The following is a 24166-nucleotide window of genomic DNA, read 5'->3' on the forward strand; positions in this document are numbered from 1 at the left end:
TAGAAATATGAATTATTCAAGCCGCGAATACTTTTTATTACGCGATATCTTTTTAATTACAACACAAAATGACACTGGAATATTATGAGGAAAGTGGGTTACCGGAGGGTCGGGATGGCCCACGATTTTTGAAGCATTGAAAACAACATTGATAAGGAAATTGTTTACCGATCGAATATTACAGCAATCTCTGAATTTATAACGATTTGCTTGCTATTCAAGGTTTAGAACTTAATTGACAGTAGAACTGGTATTATTTTGTGATAAAATTTACAAAATAGATGTAAGACTTAAAACATTATGCTGTTATAACCCTTATGCTGTTTAATATTTATTTATTTAATGATGTTGATATTATAAATGAACGCCCAAGCACTTTTAAAAAACTAATCTCTAAAAGAATCATTGTAGTTTTTAACTTTTCTTGTTTGCTTCAGCTATTTGTATTACGAGTATATTTGAATTGAAACTGTGGTAAACGGTGTTGATGGCAAATTTACCCAATGTTTTCTTTAATTAATATTATGTATTATTCTTTAATTTGTAACTGTTAGTTTTCCCAAATAAATGAGAAAAAAAAGAAAAAAAAATATAAACTACAAATATATGGAGTCCAATTAGAGTATATACCAATATATTTAGGCTATATAGGTGTAGACCAAGCTAAATTTCAAAAAAATTCCCCAATTGATTTTACCCAGACAAGCTCATTTATACTTCTTAACATAGATGAAGTCTGTTAAAAATACAGTAAATACCACCATACATCTTGTAAGTACATATCTGTGGTCACCACAGTACTCCTGAAAAATTACCATGGCTTCCTGATTATTCATTCATGGTTGTCAACTAATTGACCAATTAAACCATTACTAGCTTTTACCCGCGACTTCGTCCGCGTGACCGAGATATGTTCACTGACTGAGAAAAGCCTATAACCGTTTCCAGAGTTCCATCTATCTTTATACAATACGAGTAATTTCTCATAATCAATTCAGCGGTTTAGACGTGAAAGCATAACATTATATTACTTAAGGACTGTACTGTACATATACTGTGTCTCCTTAGCGACTTCTTTACTGGTTGTATCCCTCACCTTGTAAATTTGAATAAAACCTACCGTATGTGTTAATGGATCATATGTTCTATTAGTTTCCAAATTTAATTTAAATTCGTTCAGCCATTTGAGCATGATCAAAAAACATCTAAATGCTCTTTATTTTTTACAAACTTTCTATTGTATTTAATAGCTACATAAATGATAGCATATAATAAATAACAACTACATAATGATTTTGTATTTCACTTATAGTTGATCAGCATTTACAATAAGTAAAGTAAGTACCTATATCCTAATGCAAACTCAAAAACGTAAGTCTCCCGAGTGTAAAATCAATCAATCACACTAAATTATTAATACTTTTTGACAAGCAAGAGGTTTAATTTCAAAATTACAATCGCGTAGGAACATTATTCTCTTGAGTTTATATGGAACTAAACATCCGGTTTCAACTGCTCCTATCCTGCTATTTCGAATGCATATATGAACCAGTCATGCACCTACTACATAATCTTTATTTTTCTAGGCCACTTCCTATTTGAGCTTAAGTAGCTCAGTCACTTAGCATAACAACGATATTTGAAAGATAACATATTTGTCTTCCCACAAATATGTTGTTATGATTGACGCATATGGAATGTTTTTCGAAAACAGTTTGTGTAGGTAATATATGAATCGGAAAAATCCAGCTGAAAGGTTTTATCTTAGATTATAAGTATGTAGTACGTTATATTAAATCTATGATTTTTATAAAATTGTTCATTAATAACTACTAATTATATTAGTTTAAATAATAAATGCCAAAAAAAAACTTCGAAATTTGATTTTAATTGTTTAAACTTTATTGTACGAATTCGTTATAAATCATAGTAAGTTAATTGATTAACTTTCAATTGGAATTCTAACGATATTGATCATAGACACAGATGGACGTAAATGGTACTAGTATTTCGATCTACTTACATGAAAACTAACTGTGCTACTACCAAACTTCTTATTGAGATGTTACAAAAATATTTAATGAAAGTAATCTACTTTATATACATTAAAAAACACCATCACCTTTCGACTTATAAAAATTCATGTAAGCTCTTATTAGAGCTTACTTATGGTCACAAATCTATTTGTAAAAAAGCTTCATAGAATTGTGAAATTTATATAAACGCAAGATACAGTCTGTCAGCTTGACAAAATTCTATAATAAAAAGAAATATTTAACGTATTATATTATTCAAATTGAAAGTGAATGCAACAGATGGTTATGAATAAAGACATAAAATGATAAATAGGTATATTACAATTCTAATAAAATATTTAGATATTTTAAATATTACTAGTGCAGCTATTTTTTTAACTATAACAAAATACTTATAATGCCAATCTCTGCGAACATGACCTTCCCCGTAATATGAACCAGACTGGTATTAGACATATTCTTGAAAACTTTGTAATTTATTTCATACTGACTAAGTATAACAAATAATTCTTCCTTGCAAAAATGCAGATGCTAAACAAATAAAACTCTAGATAGATTTTTCATATAAATTGTAAAACGAGGCACTCCATTATACTACTATTTTGTATACATTTTAAAAAAGAAGAGCCATTGAAATAGATGTCGAATGACACTGGATAGTTTCGCCTAAAATCGCTCTATAAAATTCCGTCAAAAATATTTTTGTCTGCTATTATTTATACCTAGTATACACATTTCAGTCAATGCTAAAAAAACACATTGAATTCATTGAATACGTATTTCGTAAAAACAATTTATTGATAAGATAAATTGTGGTGACAGAATTATAGCAATAATTAGCTATGCCGCGGCATCCACCGCGGGTCATATTAATTGACCGCTGTAAAAATTTGTCCTATGCCCCTCTCCATGCCAAATGCTGTGTATGGTTTATGCCCTTCATACTGTTTGGTTGACCCTTCAAGACGTCGAGGTAATAATGTGTAACATTTTAAAATACGTATTATTATAGAGGGAGATTTTGCACAAAAATTGTCTGCGTAACTATTAGATTGTTTCGATTATGTAATCGAAACAAAGTTCTTCCAAAACTCAAAAAATTAAAAATGTATAAGTAAAAATATTTACAAGGTTTCGACCAAGTTGTATAATACTCCTCTGTCGGGGCCGAAGACATTTCCTCACAAACACAATAATAGCACCATCTTTGATATGGTCACACATATTGAAATAAAAATTGGAACGGACATACCATGTTAACGTAGACAATTTATACCGCTGACCCCCCTGGATTTTTGCCGTGAAACAGTTATGCTTAAATAAAAATAAATAAAATCTGTTTCAGCTTAAAAGATAGAATATGACAATGAAATTACAGGATATGGAGGATAGGAGGAGAATGATGAATTACAAGATAATACAAAAGTGCTCGAGGGGGTGAGGAGTAATGCTACCAGCCCCATTGTTAGCAATATTCCTGACAGGCCAACCTCCACGAAGTCCCCCCTAGCACAGATAATATACTACTACACTAGTACCCCTAGATACCCATCATGCTGAATTCCAGGCGTATTCCCCGCGAAGGGCTTTTTTAATGGAAAATAATGGAATGGTAACTCCGCCTGCGCTATCGGGATACGCTGACGGGGCACCAGTGAGGGATGACAGGTGAGAATAGAAAGGCAAGTCACTTAGTTCATCATGACAAATTCCATTAGAATTAATACGACGATTTCCAGGGGGAACCGCGTGGAGGTCGACCTAATAGGGTGTATTACTAGCAATGAGTCAATTAGACCTTATTACTTACAATTCCACCCCCCCCCCCTCTCTCGCGAAGGGCTAACTGACCTGCTTTTTCATTCTCATCTATCATCCCTTACTGGTGCTCCGCTATACGTGGGGCATACCGATATTGCAGGCAGGGTTACCGTTCCATTAAAGTCTTTGATGCTGTTCATATCTATAAGAGGTGGTTTGCATATTTTACCAGGTGAGCCGCCAGCTTTTTGCCAATACAAACATCATTAAAATAATTATAAGGATTATTAGTAACATTAAATACCTGTGTTAGGAGGAAAGGGATTGTTAGTAATGGAGACTAAGAATCCCATTGCTAGCAATATACCCAACCAGGTCGACCTCCTCGCGGTTTCTCCTGGAAACTATCATGGTTATTTCCTGATGAATTCATCATGATGGGCTAACTGGTCTCTTTTCATTCTCATCAATCACCCTTCACTGGTGCTCCGCTAGCGTATCCCGTTAGCGCAGGCGGGGTTACCATACCATTTTTAGCAATAAATAAAATACCTGTGTTACCTTATTGACATTATCTTTAAATAAAGCAGTGTATTATAAATTAATTACATGATATCAGTAAGTAATGAATTGTACTGTCACGAACTAATCGTCAATGAATAGCAAACGCTTTTACTGCCTCAGTTGCTATTTAGATCACACCTCTCTACCACTGTAATTATTACATCGCATTAAATTACATTTATGCTGCAGTGCAGACTTCGACACAATACAGTGATGAGTTATTCCAAACAATTTTTCACGTAACGTGATGGCGTTAGCGATAACGTTAATTTGGTTGAGTGCAGTGGTAAAGGCTGTTGCGCTCCGGCGAAGCGAGTCGGTAACAAAATACTGCAGTCTGCGACCTGCATGCCATTTAATATCATGTTGATGCGATGATTAGCTGCGAGTATGTCGTGCATTCTTAATTACATCCTTTATATACAATTGTCAGTATAGGTAAACATTGGTAGGTATCACAACTATAGACAAAAATACATACATCTGATTAACTTTCCGAATTTATTTATATGGAACAATAAATTAACTTTTACAAAAAAATATCAACTATTTTAATTCAAGACAAAATTAATTATGATACTATTATATATATATTTTTTTTTAATAGTGTTTGCCCTTCATACTGATTGATTGAACCATCAAGACGTCGAGGTAACACAGTATGATGTTTTAAAATATGTATTATTGTACAGAAACTGCCTCATTTGAGATTAACTTTTAGAATGTATAAAAGTAAACAAAAAAAGAGATTGTTGGATACAACCAATACAGTAAGTTCATTAAATTCCCATTGTTCATGTATGTAGACAACAAATTACATTTTACAAAAAAAAACTATCTTTTTAATTTAATTGTTTCATTGATCGATACAAAATTAATAGCTATGAGAATATTCCAATATGAAGGTAAATGTAAACTGTATCGATTGTTAATAGAATTATAAAAATCGTTTCAGAATTAAAAAGTAAGTATTCTACGGAATAAAGCACAAAGAAAAAGTTTAAGTTTACCATAAGTACGAGTGGATATAAAAATGTATTACCGCGCCATTCAATTTAATAACATACTCGTATTACAATAACCCGGATGAATCAATGCGGATTTCTAGATCTTATACAAATAAGGAGATTTGGTTCATTCTACACACTTGTAATGCATTTATTTAGATTATTACCATATGTATATCAATGTTAAACGCGACTTACCTGATCGTATATTGTAATTGTAATTTTTGCATTCTCTTATCTCTAATTTCTTTACGCGAGAAATTGCGACTTGTTATTTTATTTATCCATCTAGCTTTTTCATGAGGGGATAGGGGAAAGGGATCGTTAGTAATGAGATTTAATAGGCCCATTGTTAGCAGTACACCAAAGGGAGACTTTATACAAAAGTCGATTGCTTGGGTACCTCTGTCCCATTCGTGTTTCTACCGGGAAGCAGTTGTGTTTGCACGGCTGTGTTTCGGTTTGAAGGGTGGGATATGGCGTGAATTTACAGGGTACAGAGGAATAACATCTGAGTCCTCAAGAATGGCAACGAATGGAAGGTATTATGGGCGAAACAGTATACTCTGTTATGTCCATGATACCGCTCATGTCTATAGGCGACGGTTACCACTTTCCATCAGGTGGCCCGTCAGCTTGTTTGCCATTCTAAGTTGTATAAAAAAAAAGTACGCCCTATCAGGTCAACATCCACGCGGTTCCCCCTAGAAACCATAGTGGTTAGTTTTTGTTCAATTTTTCACTATGGATTAACGGACCTGCCTTCATACTCACCTGTCATACTATGTTTGTACCCTGCCAGCCTACACCAATAACGCTGGCAGGGTTACCATTCCATCTTCACCCATTAAAAAATACCTGTGGTAGACATAAATGACTCGGTGCTTATATGATGATAATGATATTTTTAAGACCAATATGGATATATAGATACTTATAAAAAATGCTTGTATTATGCAGGAATTGAATCCACTCTAATCTGAGATTAGAGCAATATATGATATGGTTTACAGTTGGTTAAATAAAAAAGGGATCCAAATCGGTTTAGAACTGACGGAGTTATAAGGTAAGAAACATATAAAAAAATGCAACCGATTTAAGAAAATCGTTTTTGAAATCGGTTGTAAAAATTTTTTTTCTCAAAAATAGCAAAAATAATATAGCAAATATATATCAAAAATAGGTAAAATTCAATTATGTCTTAAGTTCTACGTAAAAGATTTAGTTGAAAAACTTAAGAAGTATTTATTATTCACGATTGAAAATATACCTACTTACTAATTTTTATGAATGTTTATGCGCACATGCTTATAGGTCACAATTCATCATCATTAACACTGTCATTTGTTATTAAATTATGTACAAAAGAACATATATTGTTATTAAAAATAACTAGAATTTCGTATTGCTTTTTGGAATCACTATAATTCCAATTTTAAAATAAAATATCTGAGAACCAACGGCGGTTATCAACCTGTTACATTGACCCTATGGTTTAACATAACTATACTGTTCCAATGGTATCCATGTTATTGTTTTGTTTTGATTTAAATTGGATCTTCTATCCATTCTTTTTCAGTCTTCATCTTATATTTTACATTTTACACTGGCTGCAATCCACTCCCTCTTTATTAAAACTATATACCAATTCGAATTAAAATCCGCTGAGTCGTTTAGTCGTAATTAATAAATTCTATTTGTCTATTTTCTAAATTAAATATTTTTCTCATAATCATTGTGATTTTGAGGTTGAATGTTTTTGTCGCGAAATATTATTATATCTACGTAGGTAGTAACAAACTCTGAGATGTTGTATTTTAATTTACATTTATTGAATACAAAGACCTGCCAAGTAGGTATAATATCTACAAACGCTCGTGATGAAGGAATATTAATTAATTTCATATTTGCAAATCATTGTTCACAATTTTCCACCTGTCTACGTCACAGTATTGACGGAAGGCCATGAGGTGTATTGTCACATAGACGACAGTCTACGCACGTTATAAATAAACCCCGTAAAGTCGCTGTGACCTACTTGTCGCCGGTCGATGACCTCGAGACTGGGATTGGGATCAGGACGAATTATGGGGTTCTAACAGGACACGTTGGGAAGCTTAGTGTTAAGTGAAAATAAGAATTTAACGTAAGATGCAGTGTTAACACACAAACAATCAGTCTTACTCGAGTTATATCACAGAAAAATCTATTTTTATTAATGTTATAAATGTGAAAGTTGTGAAAATGTTTGGATGGCGATATTTGTTTCTCAATCACACTATAAGAATGGTTTTAATATAATTTAGTACACAGACTGAGCATTTTCTGAATTAACACATGCTTAGGACACGTTTTATTATGATAAATAAAATCTACCACGTACGAGTACAGCCAGTAAAAATATTATGTCTCATTTAGAAATGATGATTAAACAAAGCCTTCTCAACCTCATATAACTGTTCCCTAAATATCAACTATAGGGATTACTTTTATTGTACCGTTATAACTGTACATTATATTTATCTACTAGCTTTTACCCGCGACTTCGTCCGCGTGACCGCGATATGTTTAATGACTAGAATAAAAAGTAGCCTATATCCTACTCCATCGCATATATATCAATTTCATAGTGATTGGTTAAGCCGTTAAGTAAAAACAAACATCTTTTGTCGTTTATAATATAAGTAAGGATTATTCAGTTATTTATAATATATATTGTTTTTAGATATTATTGTGTGAATTATCTAAATTATTGATTGAATTGCTAGTTTGTAAAAAAATGTAATTGGAATATAAGGTTGATTATATAATAACCTATATAATAAATAGTCTGGCAAATTACATACTATATTATGAAAAAAACAGACTTTTGAATATCGAAGGAAAATGTTTGTTTACATCACTTCGTTTATCCATTACTAGGTATCGAGCTACACATAAGAATCCATATTGGTAACGCTTTACAAAAATGGCCTTAGAAGATTGTGAAATCAAGAAACACATTATAACTTTCGCCCGTATAATTTGAATACGACGTAATATTAATTTACTTAATACATATTGTTAGAAGGAAATTATGTAAATAGTGTATATTAAAAGATGTGCATTTAAATTCTAATTATGTACCTTCATAAATAAACATTTCTATTATGAAAAATCTTATATAAAACGCCCTCGAGAATCTGTTTAGTGACTGATTTGTAAGTATGTAGTATACTTTATTTAATTTTTTTTACCAAAATATAAAAAGTATAATCGTATATAATATTAATTACAAAAAGTATTCTCTATTTCAACCATAGATTAAGGTATACTTTTCTCGGGGAAGTCTTACTTACAGAATCGCACTAGGATTTTCTACGCGATTTTTTTTTCTATGTATTGAATTTTATTTTCCTATTTTTTTTTTTCTGTACTGTGTACAAGTCGCTTCATACAGTTTGTTTTAATTGTTACTTTGACAAATGCCGTGGTAAAGTGTAAATTGCTTTGTGTAAATGATACCGGTTCAATTTCCAGTCCCTGAAACTCGACCCGAGCTGACTCAAAAAAGGATCTTTTCTGATTTGGCTCGGGTATAGGCGTAATTCAATTAAATTGTGCTCTCAGATATTGAATGATTAAATGATAACTTTATTAACTTTTATTCGTGACCTAGTTTCTCATAAAACATTTATTCTATCTTGTATCCTATCTTGAACACTACGAAATTATTATTATTATATATACATTATTATAGTGCAAAAAAAGTCGTGCGATTGTTTCAAGTATTAGGTACCTAAGAAACCATTGTTTTAATACTTCTGCACTTATTGGAACACCTAAAATTATATTTACACGTACAACGACGTCTATCACTCCAGATATTTATTTGTTTTGTGTAAGTATAATCACGTATTTACGTGTCCAATTCAGACGATGTATAGATACAGTGTTACTTGATGCTAAACTTTATTTCCATAAAGGAAGTAATAGTCGATAGGAGTCATAAATTAAATTGTATAACATAAAAATTTTAAATCTTATTAACTATTATACCTATATAAGATTAAGTTGTTACATACTTATCTACTTATACCATTTATTTCATACTAACTTAAGCTTGCTATTTCGTACGTGTGATGGATTTTAAAAATAGAAAAATCAATAAAATAAACCATTTTAGATAGCGTATCAAGATAAAACATACACTAGTTTTCAAATTAGACATTCAGGAAAACTATGAAAACTGGATCCAATTTCATCCAGCAGTTTTTGCGTTATGCCAGAACAACCATACAGAGAGTCAGATAGACTAAATGTCTAAAAACTATTTTTGGCTTCTATCGATCTCATTAAGACCCTTTATACCATTTTTTTTTAATATCTTTTATGTACAGAAATCGTCTAGTTACAATTTTATTATATTAGTAAGATTTTTCAACTATGTATTTTTAACAATGTTATTATTTATTTTGCTTCGACATAACACCTTTACCACTTTATCACCGACAAACGACGATTTGAAATACTGAATTTTGTCCAAATGCTTCATTTCTCATATTAACTTAAATCACGGCAATGACATCACTTTTAAAGAGTTCTACAAAGTGACTATATATTTATACTATATCGCTATAACAAAAATAGCAAATTGCTAAAAAGTCATAGTATCGAAACGCGCGATTTAGATACAACGATCTGTAAGACACGATGCAATATTTATGCCAGCGGTTTAAATTGCTACTTACCCACTCTAATAGAATCGTGTCTGTTTAAGGATTAGCCCGTAACAACCGGCTCTATTATGACACGTGCGCCGGGTTGTCTCGGCCCATATTCCTTTATAGCGGAAGTGGGGCCGATGGCCAGGGCGGGCGTGACCACGGTGACTCCGTACTGCACCGGCGCTCATCACAGATGATTATATGGTCATAATGTTCTTATTCAAAATAACGTGCCTATCTAGGGTTGACACTCGGGTTGTGATCATATTGCATGTAAAGCGTAATGTAAAATATTTAAAATGGTAACTTCCTTGGTTGGTTTTTAGTTGTAATTAACAAGTTATAGGTATATATTTAGTTACTAAATTGAACTATTTTACGGAACATCGCCTATATTGTTTTAAAGAAACGCTCACATACCAAAAGTAAAATGTTTGTTTGGAGTATTCTGATTTGTTCTTAAGGTGTAGTATTTAGGATAGAAAAGGACATACTTCTCCTAACGTATACCGTCCTTGCAAACGGGATTACCGTACCATTATCAAAAAAACATGTCCATTAAATAAACTGTCCAGCAAATAAATTGAAATGTTTACTCCAGATAAATCTGGAAAGGAAAACCTCAGATAATAAAATCTCCAACAATAAATAATTCTATTGTAATCATATAATATATAATAAACATTATGTGTATATTTGTTTATTATGTTTATGTACACTGTCATTTACTTGATCATTATGAAATATTTCATTTATAAAATTACAGTATACCGATTTGTTTCCATCGGTTGCCACAGGAATGAGGTAGGTACCTACTACCTACCAAGTGGCACTTGAATCAGCAATAACTGGGTGGCTCGACTTCATCATTATAGATATCTGCTTTAGACAAAACAGCATATAATCAGTATCACTTACATTATTAGAAGAACAACAGTAAATTTCTTAGAAATCTAGCTGTAAAATTCTCGGAGCCGAGTCTGTCTTGTCTTGAAAGTCTCACAGGTTCTAATCAATGTCGTAGACACTTATTTTAGATAATATTTACTACAAATATAAATGAAATATTTTAAAATGAATTGCTGAAGATGACATTTCTTTAAATTGGTTTATACATTTTACTAAATAAATAGATCTCATGATGACTCGACAGTATAAGACTTATTTGAGTAAGTCTGAAGTTTTTTAAACCTTCTAAGACGCAGATTACAGTCTCATTAATTTGCTGCCGAAATAATGTTGATAAAAATATTTTTTTTCACTAGCTTTCATTTTTAAACTTGATTTAAAAGTCTTTCCATCCAAGCAATGTATTCGTCGATTGCTTACTGGCATTCGATTGAGTTGAAAATATATAAGTTTGGTGACAATACAAAAAGCTGATCTGATAATGAAGACTACAGATAACCATTCCTAAACTACATATTATACACCCATGCTGGTTTGAATTTTTTGCTGTTTAGTTCAATTTTATAAATAAACACTTGTTTATAAAAACTAACAATAATTTTATTTTGCGTTTCGTTAAGTAGGTACTAAGGCATATTAAAATATGAGCTATATTATATTTGGGATGGCCCTATTAAAACTGCACTGTAAATTACACAGTGAACACGCTATAAACCTATTAAAACATCAGTGGAATTAGCATCGTGCGTGCCCGAACACGTACGAGTACCAATATGAGAAATATTTAATCTTTGTTTCCACCTTATAACGCGTGGGTAGATTAGAATTGAATTATAAAAGCAATGCCGCACACAAGTGTTGCAATACAGCGTATTTTATGTAAAATGACATACCGTTTATTCTAATTGTATTTGTTCAGTAAAACGTTTTATAACTGCTATTATTCAAATAAGAGCGTAGTATTCCGAAGTACAAAACAAGTAAAAATCATTTTGAAAGAATATGAAACGAAAAATTTCAATACCAGCTCGTTCGATAAATATTTTTACTAATCGTTTCTCTTGAAGATTCTATAAACTTTTATATCTTTATTTGAAAACCTACTGTTACCTTTTTGTTTCCAGTGAATTCTCTGTCAATATTATTATTATTTTTGTTATTTTTATACATAATATCATTATGATGGGAAACGCGCAAGCAAATTACCTAATGGCCAGTCTGATGCCAGACATTGGATAATAGTCTTCGATGTATTTTTGAATATCATAATATGTTGTGAAAGAGGCAATAAATACAAAAATAACAGTTTGGATTGAGTATAGAAGATTTCCACAATAATTATTGGTGTTATGTTATAGGTCCTATCCTATGTAGTACTAGATGAGTCTCTCATGAAATTTTATACATCTTGTAAAGATCACTAAACTGCATTTTGATTTATAGCAATGTTATGATACTACTACGGACAAATGGATAGATAGCCGAAACAACATATGTACATAAAAATGAATTTACTTTGTCAACACACCATGTGTTATAGTTAGATAAGTCATTAAAACCGTAAAAAAGTATTTATAAAACCATTTTCAGATTCAACAAAATACATTTGATTTTATTCATAAAACTTCTTTTTTTTTATAAGTATTACATATCATTCTACACAATTCTTTTAGAGTAAATACTACCATAATAACAACACCATGTTACAACACAGAGTACCTATAGGGGCACAGTTCTACGTATTTCAAATGGATCTAATGTCGCACAATAGCCGAATAATACGTAGGTACAAACCAAACTAAGCTTAAATGATTTATTAGCGGATACGACCAGTTTGGACGGCAACGGCGGCTGATTGACCGACATTTTTCCAGGCCATATTACGGATAAGCATATACTGAACATATCATTTGGTCTTTCAGGTTTCGTTATATTATTTAATCTTTTATTTACAACTTAGTTAGTCATTAAAATCTTTTTTTAAGGATTAAAATGGAATTGTAGCTCTGTATGCGTGCGGAGCACCAGTGAGTGATGAGATAGGTGAGGATGAAAGCAGATCAGTTAGCGCATAGTGACAAATACAAAAAAAAAATATCCAAAATGATTTATGACCAGGGGGAATCGCATGGAGGTCGAACTGATAGACCCCACTACTAACAATCCTAGTAATGGGGCTTTCCCCTAATTACTATCATTATCGTATAATCAAATAAATAAATATTTTTTATAGATTTTTAGTAGTTTTTGGTTAAATGAATTATTAAAATCCTCCAAATTATTTAGAATAAATACAATAAATTCCGGTCTTACATAAGTATGCTGTAATACATATAGACACTTAGAATAATTATCATATTTATCTTTCGTTTTATAAAGATATGTTTATTTAAAAAAAAAATGAAGGTGACTATAATCAATTCGATCGTATCTATTTGTATGTTTCGTTACTTCTAAATCGATTTTGATAATTTTATTTTAAATCGGAAAATTGAATTCGATTTTATTATTCATTAAAATATTGTTTGTTTACAGGTACCTCGTGAAAGTTTCAAGCATATAGTAAAGGCGTGTGAATGCCCTCTCTACTGGAAGATGCCTCTGTTTCTGGCCACACAACAGAGTCTCCACGCGCCTGTGGATGGCCACAAATTCATTGACTTTTGGAGAGAGTAAGTATTTGATACTGTACTTTATTTTTCCCTTGAGAGAGAAAACGTTAGTACGTATTTCTTTCGACAATCAGCTGTATGGCACTAAAATTATTTGGCAAGGTGGCATAACACCTTATTGCTCAGGAAGTAAACGTTTCACTGCCTCTTCCCCTAAAGTCATTTGCAATATTTGAATAAAATATATATTTTGTTCAATATATATATATATATAATATTTGATTTTTTCTATCCATCTAAGCATTAAGGTTTTCTCATTTAAAGACTATATTGTATGTTTTATCCAGTATGCCATCTAGAAGTAATTTAATTTTTTAGTTTTACTACTTTAAAATATAAAGCGCGTCATTTTTCAGTGTTGTAAAAGCACTCTACCTATCTACATAGTCTTAAGCTATATAAGGGGTGCCGCTTAGGGTGTCGTTATCGCTAAATAGAGAATTATACCAGCATTTACTGGAGACTTTTTCCGAGACTGGGATATATTCAATGACAGGGATAAAAGTAGTCTAATAGCCTTTCTACATCTTAAATATTACTATATTTAGGTATTTATAACAAATTTCATAACTGGGATGCAACATGACGGCTATATAAAATAAATACATAAATTTACAAAAAATATTTTATTGTTTTTGTCACTTTGTGACTTCCACTTTTATAATATTCATATAAAACAGTCGACATTACTAACATGTATAATATAATATTACTTATGACTGAAAGTTTCATAAAATATTAGACTTTAAGAGTAATTTACACTAGGAATCTCCATCCACAAATAAATTCGACCCCAGAGACTTTTTTTTATACCACTGAGGTGGCAAACAAGCATACGGCCCACCTGATGGTAAGTGGTTACCGTAGCCTACTAAGTAATGAGATACGATAACTATGAAACTGTTATATAATTGTACTCTTAAATACTATTAAATAACTAAAGGTGCATGCAATGCGATGCACATCTTCACTGACTGGATATAATTAAACCACAGAGCAAAGAGTTATATTAACGATGACAGCATAAAGAATTTATACAACCATCTTAAAGTATTAACACAATAAATTAAATTAATATTCATAATGTTGTACAACTATTTAAGCACATTTAAATATCGGTATTAATGGATACAATAAAAGACTATTAGAAGATTAGCTACTTTATAGTGAAATTTTTTAAATTGGTTACATAAACTTCATACAAAACAAGTAGCTTTATAGTCACTTCGAACAAAATAAGTTTTGTAAAAAATATTATTCCTATAATCCTATATTATATAAAAATCCTATAATATAAAAAACATATAGGATTATTCCTATATTTTTTTAATGTATGATAATGGAATGGTAACTCTGCCTGAGCTAACGGTATATTCTGACAGGGCACCAATGAGGAATGATAAGTGAGAATGAAAAAGCAGGTCAGTCAGCCCAGCGTGATGAATACACCTGGAATTCAGCATAGTATTTCAAGGGATCATTCATCCAGGGGAGACCACGTAAAGGCCAACCAGGGTTTATCGCTAACAATGGAACTGGTCCGCATAATTTCCGCATAACTAATAATCCCTTCCCCTCCCCCTATATTATGGCTGTATATCTTCCATATTATATTTTGTAAATGGCTTTATTTAGACCCCTAAAACAACAGTCTATGATTATGGTAAGCAACCTAGTTAGTAGACAAACTAATTGCTAATGTTTTTGCTCATTATTATGTAAATATAATAAATGAACGTTCATAACATTTCAGGATGACCTCCCAATGTCACGATCAGGCGTCCCGTTTCGTGTACATTCTAACGAGGGGGAAGAGCAACACATTGGCTCCAGAAGATTTCGTGCCTCTAGTTCAAGACGTGGTAGATACACATCCCGGCCTCTCCTTCTTAAAGGAAGCCACTGAGTTCCACTCAAGATACGTACATACTGTGAGTTCATCAATTCTTTTTTCTTTTTTGTTTAATACATTATATTTTTTAATATATATTACTACATTTCGTGTGAGTAACCGAATACGTATTTTAGAATTCAACAAATATCTCAAAATCACCATTACCTGTTTATTTTGTCTTAGAACTAATAAGTATGTTAATTTTATTATTAATATGAAATAATCTGAATTATTTACAGAACTCAAAAACAATTATAATAACAATTGAAAATGTAATATTCAAATACCAGCACAATTTGATTTAAAATCTTTCACAACTAAGTAGTTTCCGAGAACTGTCATTGTTATTCGAAACTAAAACAATACGTGACATTTATCCCGATGTACGGCTTTATTAACTCAGACATATTTAGCCGATATAGCTTTAATACGATAACAGAATCGCTTGCTCAGATTTTGGTCCCATGGGAAATTCCACTGGTGTTTATTAAGTGCTATGAATGAATGAGAGTGTTCGAGAATATTTATTGAAACATTTTTAATATCTGCCATATTTTGGCTAAGGGATACATTTACATAGTTTCTTTTTTTGTATAGTTCATACCTATTAAGCGCTAAATTTATTCCTATCCTTTCTTTTCTGCTTTTTTTTTTTGGTTTGGACTCTCTCCCTTCCGCCCGTTGCGATCTGACCTTACTCCCCTCTCAAATACGTGTCAACGTTTAAACTGTATTTTCCCGCGCTAATCGCAACTACACACACGCACACATTGTCACATGTACAACCATTACTTTTTCTATACTTGCGACAAACACGTTTTTGTATGAAGTAGCCGGAATATGGTAGGGTTTTAGGATAGAACTGTACAAACAATATAAAATAACATAATATATTTTATACATAATATAATTTCGTCGAAATCGATTTAGTGGTTTCGGAGATTAACGTGAATGAACGCCGTGATACGTGATTTAAATTTTTCTTCTCTCATTGAAGGTAAATTACCTTCAATAGTTACTATGACGGTGTATTATTGTATGTTAAGTTTAAATAAAAATATATTGTTTCTATAAGATAATGTAAACGTTGTAATTATATAATATGGGCGGGAAAAATACTTATTCACACCGTTAGTATTGTTATCCAAATGACCTACTACTACTGTAAGCAAATACAAAACAAATATTGCCTACATAAGACTATTTATTTATACTACATACATAGATTGTAGCAACCTAGAATGGAAAACAGGATGAAGCCCAACCTGATAGAAAGTGGTAACAGTCAATTATAGACATACGTCTTTAAATACACTATCGGGACTTGACGGGTTGAACAATGTTTGCATGTAAATAATACCTATATATATTTGTTTTTTTATTACCGACGTTTCGGCATAGATTGCACCGTCGTGGTCACAACAGGATAAGATTTTAAATTAACTATACCATACGTCACCATAGATATCGCTGAATACACTGTGATATCTGTACTTAGTACTCTTCATACTTTGCTATTTAATCCTTCTTATCCATTGTTTTAAGTAGTAAACTGTTTATTTTTTTTAATATATAATTTGCCTAATTTAATATTAAAATATAGTATATATTATTTATAAAAAAATATCTCAAACATTTCAGGTGATCGCTAGGATATTTTACTGTGTGAACCGCTCGTGGTCCGGTAGGATTTCGATTGCGGAACTTAGAAGATCTAATTTACTTCAAGTCATACAGTTGCTTGAAGATGAGGAAGACATCAATCAAGTTACACAATACTTTAGGTGAGTTTGACGTTGAAAATTAAACTATTGGTGAAACAAGAAACGTTCAAGTATTTAAGAGAAAATAAACGATAAAGTAAACCGACGATAAATGAGGGCAAAATATTCTATGGAGACTACTCCATATAAGCAAATGTAGTATAAACAGATTTCCACAAGATGGGCCGATGACCTCAATGGAAATATATTACATAGAGTCAGTGGAAACCTATGTTTAGCAAAGGACAATTAACGTCTGAGACAATCATGATAATATAATAATTCTCATTGATTTAATGTATATTAGGAAATTACAATTATGCATATTATTGTAAATTACAACTAGGTAAACTGCAATTTAACATCTATTACCTTGGTTTTGTAATACAAATATAGAATTCAAGTTTAGTGACCATGAAATTCCTCAGGGAGCTAAATAGATAAAATGGAAAAATATTCCGGTATAAAAGCTGATATGATGATATAAAAATAAACAAAAATATACTTTTATAGAAAATTGCCATATATAAAATTGTTAATCACAGCCAATTTCAGAGGGCTTATTAAAATTTCAAACTACGCAATAAAATGTTTCCCGCAATATTGCCACAACTGGTTCAGCGAACGCTTGATTCAATTGAAGATACAAATCAGCATTTTATTAACAAAAAAATCTTTATTTTAATTATTTTTAGTTAGATTAGAAAGGAAATGCCTTTAAGAAATAAATAATGCTACTTTAGTTAGTATGGGCTGTCAGGATATGGTAGATCCTTAGATTGTAGGTAGATCGTGTACCGCTAAAGAGTATAGTGTCTGTGCAACTAGTGTGCATGTATGAAAACATAGACTTATTATAACGTACTACGATATGAAACAAGTTATTGGAGTGGGTGAAGCAAAAGAAGTTTGTAAAACGCCTTTGACAGTCGACTCTCCACATAGCTCGTAAGTGACCTACTCTATAAATACTTATTAATAAGTTTTTTTTTTCAGTTATGAACATTTCTACGTCATATACTGCAAATTCTGGGAACTGGACAGGGATCACGACTTGTTCATAGACAGGCACGACCTAGCCAGGCACAACGATCACGGTAAGTCTTCATATACTTACCACATATTTAACATATATTTACATAAACGATCGCCCTTCATTATATTATTCATTAGGTACTTAATCCTATAACTAAAAAACAGTACCGTTCTATCAACTTACATTAAAAAAAATTTAATTTAAATGTAGAATAATCGTTATTATTATTTAATATTATAAATGTAAAAGTGAGTTTGTTTGTTTGTGGGTAAAAAAATTATTTTGACGCCATAACGGTTTAAACATTTTTCATAAAATTTACGGAAGTACGTTATCGGATGGAAAAGGAAATAGGTTATTATTTATCACAGGAAATCAATATATCTTGGACATGTGGACAAAGCCACGGGTTAAAGCTAGTTATAATATAAATATACCTTCCCGTTTCAGCTCTATCGAGCCGCATGATCGAACGGGTGTTATCTGGTTGCGTGACGCGCGGTAACCAGAACCGACTGACGCCTGACGGAGAGCCAAGAATGTCCTACACAGAGTTCGTATGGTTCCTGCTCGCTGAAGAGGATAAAACGCACCCCACCGCTATTGAATATTGGTTCAGGTCAGTTGACATCTGTATTTTAGTGATTCTGTGATAGTGATAATAAATCAGTTGATGGCCTGCCTGATGGAAAGTGTAACCGTCGCCTATAAACATGAATAGCTCCATATGAAAACACTGTAACGGTCCTGTAAACTGCCCCCTTAGTTCTTAAGTTTTTTTAAAAAGTTTTATATAATGTTCGATACCCTTCTTATATACAAAGTAGGCCTCGATCAGATTAAGTAATTGCGCACTGTAAGTACTTAGGTCGGCAAATACTAAAATCAATAGGCTGTATATATATGTACATAGAAATATTAATATATACGGAATGAAATACGAGTATATATATATATAACAAAATATAAAATCAATTTAAAAAATAACATGAAATTTTGAGCGTTTCATACCAATTCAATAATAATACTACCATAAAGTAGTATTATTGCTTACACAGGTATAAATTATAGTATTTTATTTGTACGATAGTTGGGCACTCTACTTTGATGACACTGCCTTGAAAGATGCTAACGATTTCAACCCTGTACACTAGATGTTCACTACTTCTAAGTAAGGGAATTGCTGTAATTGCCTTAGAACTATATAACGATACAATTTTAAGTAGTCGTGTGTTCTGAAATAACATTAATCATAACTTAACGTCGAGCGCGGCTACGGCTGTCTCAAAACTTGGCGCGACATGCATGAAACCACTACAAACTTTGTACAATTCTGTCACGGCATAGTTTCAGTACGAAAGTTATTCAGTTTATTTTTAGCCTTATGTATTTAAATTTAGAACCTGAAATGCTTGACTACATATTTATTTATATACATATTTACATTAGTAATATTATGGTCCTTTAGTCCTAAACAATCTTGAATTTTAATATCTACTTAGTTCAATTGTGAATTGTTTTAACTATAATACTGGCAATTAGCAATTTTTTAATAATATAATTCCGAATAGATAAATATTTATGTATAAATTGATTGTAAATGTGACTTAGCTAGTCACTTTAATAAATGTAGGTACTTATAAATTCCTTATTTATACGTTAATGACAAATGCGGAAATTTTCTTATTAATTATGGTACCATTTGGAATAAAAACTATAATAATTATTATGTTAAAATTATGTGTAGAGGCCACACAATTTTATATTAATTTCGTAATTATGTAAAATACCATTACGGAAATGCCATACAATTGGAAATACGGCGGCGTTGTGATTATGGAGTTTTTAGTTTAGTATGTATATTTGTATAAACTTGTACAAAAGTATATTTACATTATTATATGGTATTTAAACATTTTTTTTTTTATATTTAACTAGCCAAATCCAATTAATATTATAAATACGAAAGTTTGTAACGATGAATGGATGGATGAAACGATGAATGCATGTTTGTTACTCTTTCACGCAAGAACTACTGAACTATGAAAAATAGGATACTTTATGTACTGATTCACTCAAACAAAGCTGCGGATTAAAGCTAGTCTTAAATAAAAGCTAAGAATAATCAGTAAAGCATCGATTGTGTTCCAGGTGCATGGACGTGGACGGCGATGGGTACATCTCGATGTACGAGCTGGAGTACTTCTACGAGGAACAGATGCAGAGGATGGAGGCGATCGGCATCGAGACGCTGCCCTTCAACGATTGCTTGTGTCAGGTACGTTTTGGGTCTTATACCGAAGCTATATTATAAAATAATTATTAAGCTATATTGACTATAACACGCAGCTTTGAATGAATAAATGTATATACTTACATTTGTATTATATAACATAGAGAATATAAGAACATAAGCAATAATGTTAATAAATACACATATATGTACAATATGTACAATAAGTATGTATAAAACAAGACGGTTATATTGCTGACAAAAAATCTTTTCACTGCCAAGGGAAAACTCATGGAAAACGTAACGCATGCAATTGTTGAATAAGTAAGTGTGCCAATAATGGAAATTAAAAATAATAAATAAAAAAAAAATTCTGGACTGTATAAAATAAAATTTAAGATAAACAATTAATAGGATAGAATAGAATAGAAATCATTTTTATTAAAATAGTCCTATTTACAAGCTTTTTTTTATAGTTACCTTTATAATTCTACTGCTGGGTTTATGTTGTTATCTGTTAAGAAGAACCTACATGAAACTAAATAGTTACTCTTTACTAATTTTGATAGATAGATAGATAATTTATTTGCATTACTTACAGCACACAAACAGCAAAAGACACAAATGCAAAGTGAAAAAAGATAAAAAAAGATACATTTACAAAAAATAAAAAAAAAATCAAAAATAAAATCAGATTGCATAAAATTAGTAACATTTTTTTTTATTCATGCGTGTGCCACAGTAATACAAAATTTCTGTTCATATTCTGTGTATTTACGGTACGGTCCTTGTACATTTAAAATCCCGTGTATGATTGACATAGATCACTATTTATCTCAATTAAAAAAACATAATAATATCTGTCACGAGGACGAAGTCACATGTAAAAGCTAGTATAAGCTATAACTTTGTAATTACAGATGCTCGACATGGTGCACCCGGCGGTGGATGGCAAGATTACACTGTCAGACCTGAAGAAGTGCAAGCTCACGCCGATCTTCTTCGACACATTCTTCAACCTGGAGAAGTACCTCGACCACGAGCAGCGCGACCCGTTCGCCACCCAGCGGGACTCCGACTGCGAGGTCAGTAGAACATTAATATTTGCAACTTGCACTGCGGTTATAGTTCAGAAGAATAACACTTGATTCCAGCCCAAGAGCGAATCTCAGCCTAAACTTTTAAATATTGTAAAATTTCATGCTTTGATGTCGTGTAATTCCGGTATAAAATGGGCAACACTTCCTTTCACCTATAGGCTATAGATAGGGTGTGATAAAAGGCGACTAAGGAAACTTAATAGTCGAGCGATGAGCAGCGACGTCCCTATTAAAACATCATCAAAGCTGTTACCAACCCGCCAGCCAAGCGTGGCAACTACTAGTGAAATCTTATGGGGGAGGCCTATGTTCAGTAATTGACTGTTAATGGGTAATATGGTATGGTATGGTGTACTTTAATGCAAATTCCACTGTGGTAACAGCTCAGTTGGACAACATTTGATTTCGGTCTTGGGATCTCAAAAACAAATCTCTTAATTCTTCAACTTCATATTAAGATCACTGAAATATGATTCTGACCAACCTTGTACTTTAAAGGTACATTTAAAAGCCAAGGCGGCCTTGGAAGTCTCCAGCGAATTCCAAAAATACGATATTCTCAATTTGTCTGTATTTTTATTTTTATATATTGTCGGTATGTTACGTGATTAACTCGCTAAATATGATTAGAACATTATTTTTTTCATGTTAATGTTAATTTTTAATCGAAGCAACCTTCATATCCAGAGTTACAAACATTAGTTGACTATTGACTCACATTTCGATATGTATATTAAAATCCAAAGTGATAAAAAGCCCTCACAGTAGAGTTGCAAATTCTCACAGAGTAGGTATCGATTTGATGTCCGCTAAATACGAGCTTAAGATATAAGTCGAGGTAATATAGTAAATATTACCTCGAATTATATATCAAACTACTTGCATAATATAATATTTATAATAGATAAATAAATAATAATATTATACCTAATTATATTCATATTTACAGATGTCTTTTTTTTTAATGGATGATAATGGAATGGTAACCCCGCCTGCGCTAACAGTATACACTGGCGGAGCACCAGTGAGGGATGATAGATGACGATGAAAGCAGGTCAGTTAGCCCATCGTGATGAATTGCGCTAGAATTAACCACGATGGTTTCCAGGGGAACTACGTGGAGGTCGACCTGATAGGGTATATTACTAGCAATGGAGCAGTTAGAGCCCATTACTAACAATCCCTTTCCCCCCTATTTACAGATGTCCGAATGGGATAGGTTCGCAGCCGAGGAATATGAACTGCTCGTCGCCGAGGAGGGCGGCAGCGACGCACAGGACCAAATGTAAGTTGACATTCATTATTCTATCCACATCCACTTAAACTATCATCAGATTTATTATATTTATTACACATTAACATTTTTGTTTTCTACAAACAGGCAATTGTATAAAATAATGAGAGAGTCAGAGAGAAAGAAGTGTATGGGCCGATTTTATGAACTGTGTCGCAGTAACGGACTCAACGGATACAAATTATACAAATAAATTGTTCAATAAGTTTGGTAATTATAGTAGAATGAATTGAATGCATCGGACCCCGTAATCCAGCACTAGAGTTAGCATACATCGAGCATTTTGCCGCATCGTCCATTGCACTCAATGATCTTGGCAGATTTAACTCTGCTCTCAAGTCCCCTTTAGGATTAACATTTATAATTAAACTTCACTGTGTACAATATGTTCTGAATGCAATCACTTCTAGATAATAAATAACCTGAAGAATATATAATAATTTGGAAACAATGAATGTTGATCTTTTTTTCTCGTTGACTTAATACTCGCTCAATAGAACACACTATAGGATGAAATCGAAAGCATTAGCAACTTACTAGTGAAACTAAATATTTTTTCTAAGTATTCAAAAGGAACATATTTCAAAAAACGACAAAAACTATTAAACCCTCCATACTAACTTGACACTCAAACTTTTTTAGTTTTTCGAGTCACGTTCCTTTAGAAAAAGTATTCCATTAATAGAATATTCCCTTAAAAGGACGCTAGCTAATAAATCCGATTTCAGCCTGTATAGTTTAGTTACTATTTCTTTTTTCTATATGTAAGTACATGTGTATTTTTCTAATAATAATTGAAATTATATAAGTATTAAATAATTAATTATTAAACAATATTAATAATTGTAATTTAAACAGATTTACTGATAAAATTATTATTATTTACATTTCGTCCCCTCTCTCTAGTCCTCTGTTTAGAGTCACACACGTATGTATTTAAACATTAATCCTTATATATATTTATATTTACTTACCAGGACCATAATATATTTTTAATATTATATTTTTTTGTTCATTATATATTAAAATTTCTTTCATCAGGGAGGAAGACAGAACTGGCTATGCTAGGGTAAGAATGTGTTGGTGAATTGCAGTGTATGTATTTGTGTCATTTTGCTGCACTGACAATATTTCGAGAGTTGTACATTTTGATCGAAACTGCTTGAGAACTGAGCTTGTATGACATGGTGA

General features: G+C 31.9%; 1 protein-coding gene across 3 annotated transcripts in view; it reads left to right on the forward strand.

Moving 5' to 3' along the window:
• LOC113522653 (serine/threonine-protein phosphatase 2A regulatory subunit B'' subunit delta-like) overlaps positions 1 to 24166 on the forward strand; it is a 175953-nt gene that overhangs the window by 145713 nt on the left and 6074 nt on the right. The window contains exons 3-11 of one of the 3 annotated variants that reach the window (XM_052897635.1): positions 13519 to 13655; positions 15409 to 15586; positions 17191 to 17333; positions 18309 to 18409; positions 18799 to 18967; positions 20500 to 20626; positions 21502 to 21666; positions 22884 to 22966; positions 24017 to 24044. In XM_052897635.1, the coding sequence (XP_052753595.1) occupies positions 13519 to 13655; positions 15409 to 15586; positions 17191 to 17333; positions 18309 to 18409; positions 18799 to 18967; positions 20500 to 20626; positions 21502 to 21666; positions 22884 to 22966; positions 24017 to 24044 (1131 nt within the window). Of the gene's footprint in view, positions 1 to 13518; positions 13656 to 15408; positions 15587 to 17190; positions 17334 to 18308; positions 18410 to 18798; positions 18968 to 20499; positions 20627 to 21501; positions 21667 to 22883; positions 22967 to 23062; positions 23186 to 24016; positions 24045 to 24166 lie in introns of all 3 variants that reach the window. The other 2 variants (XM_052897634.1, XM_026908414.3) reach the window with 2 other exon arrangements.

The sequence above is a fragment of the Galleria mellonella genome, unplaced genomic scaffold, assembly GCF_026898425.1.
Source record: "Galleria mellonella isolate WM207_F2 unplaced genomic scaffold, CSIRO_AGI_GalMel_v1 utg38, whole genome shotgun sequence".
In the NCBI taxonomy this organism is placed as follows: Eukaryota; Metazoa; Arthropoda; class Insecta; order Lepidoptera; family Pyralidae; genus Galleria; species Galleria mellonella.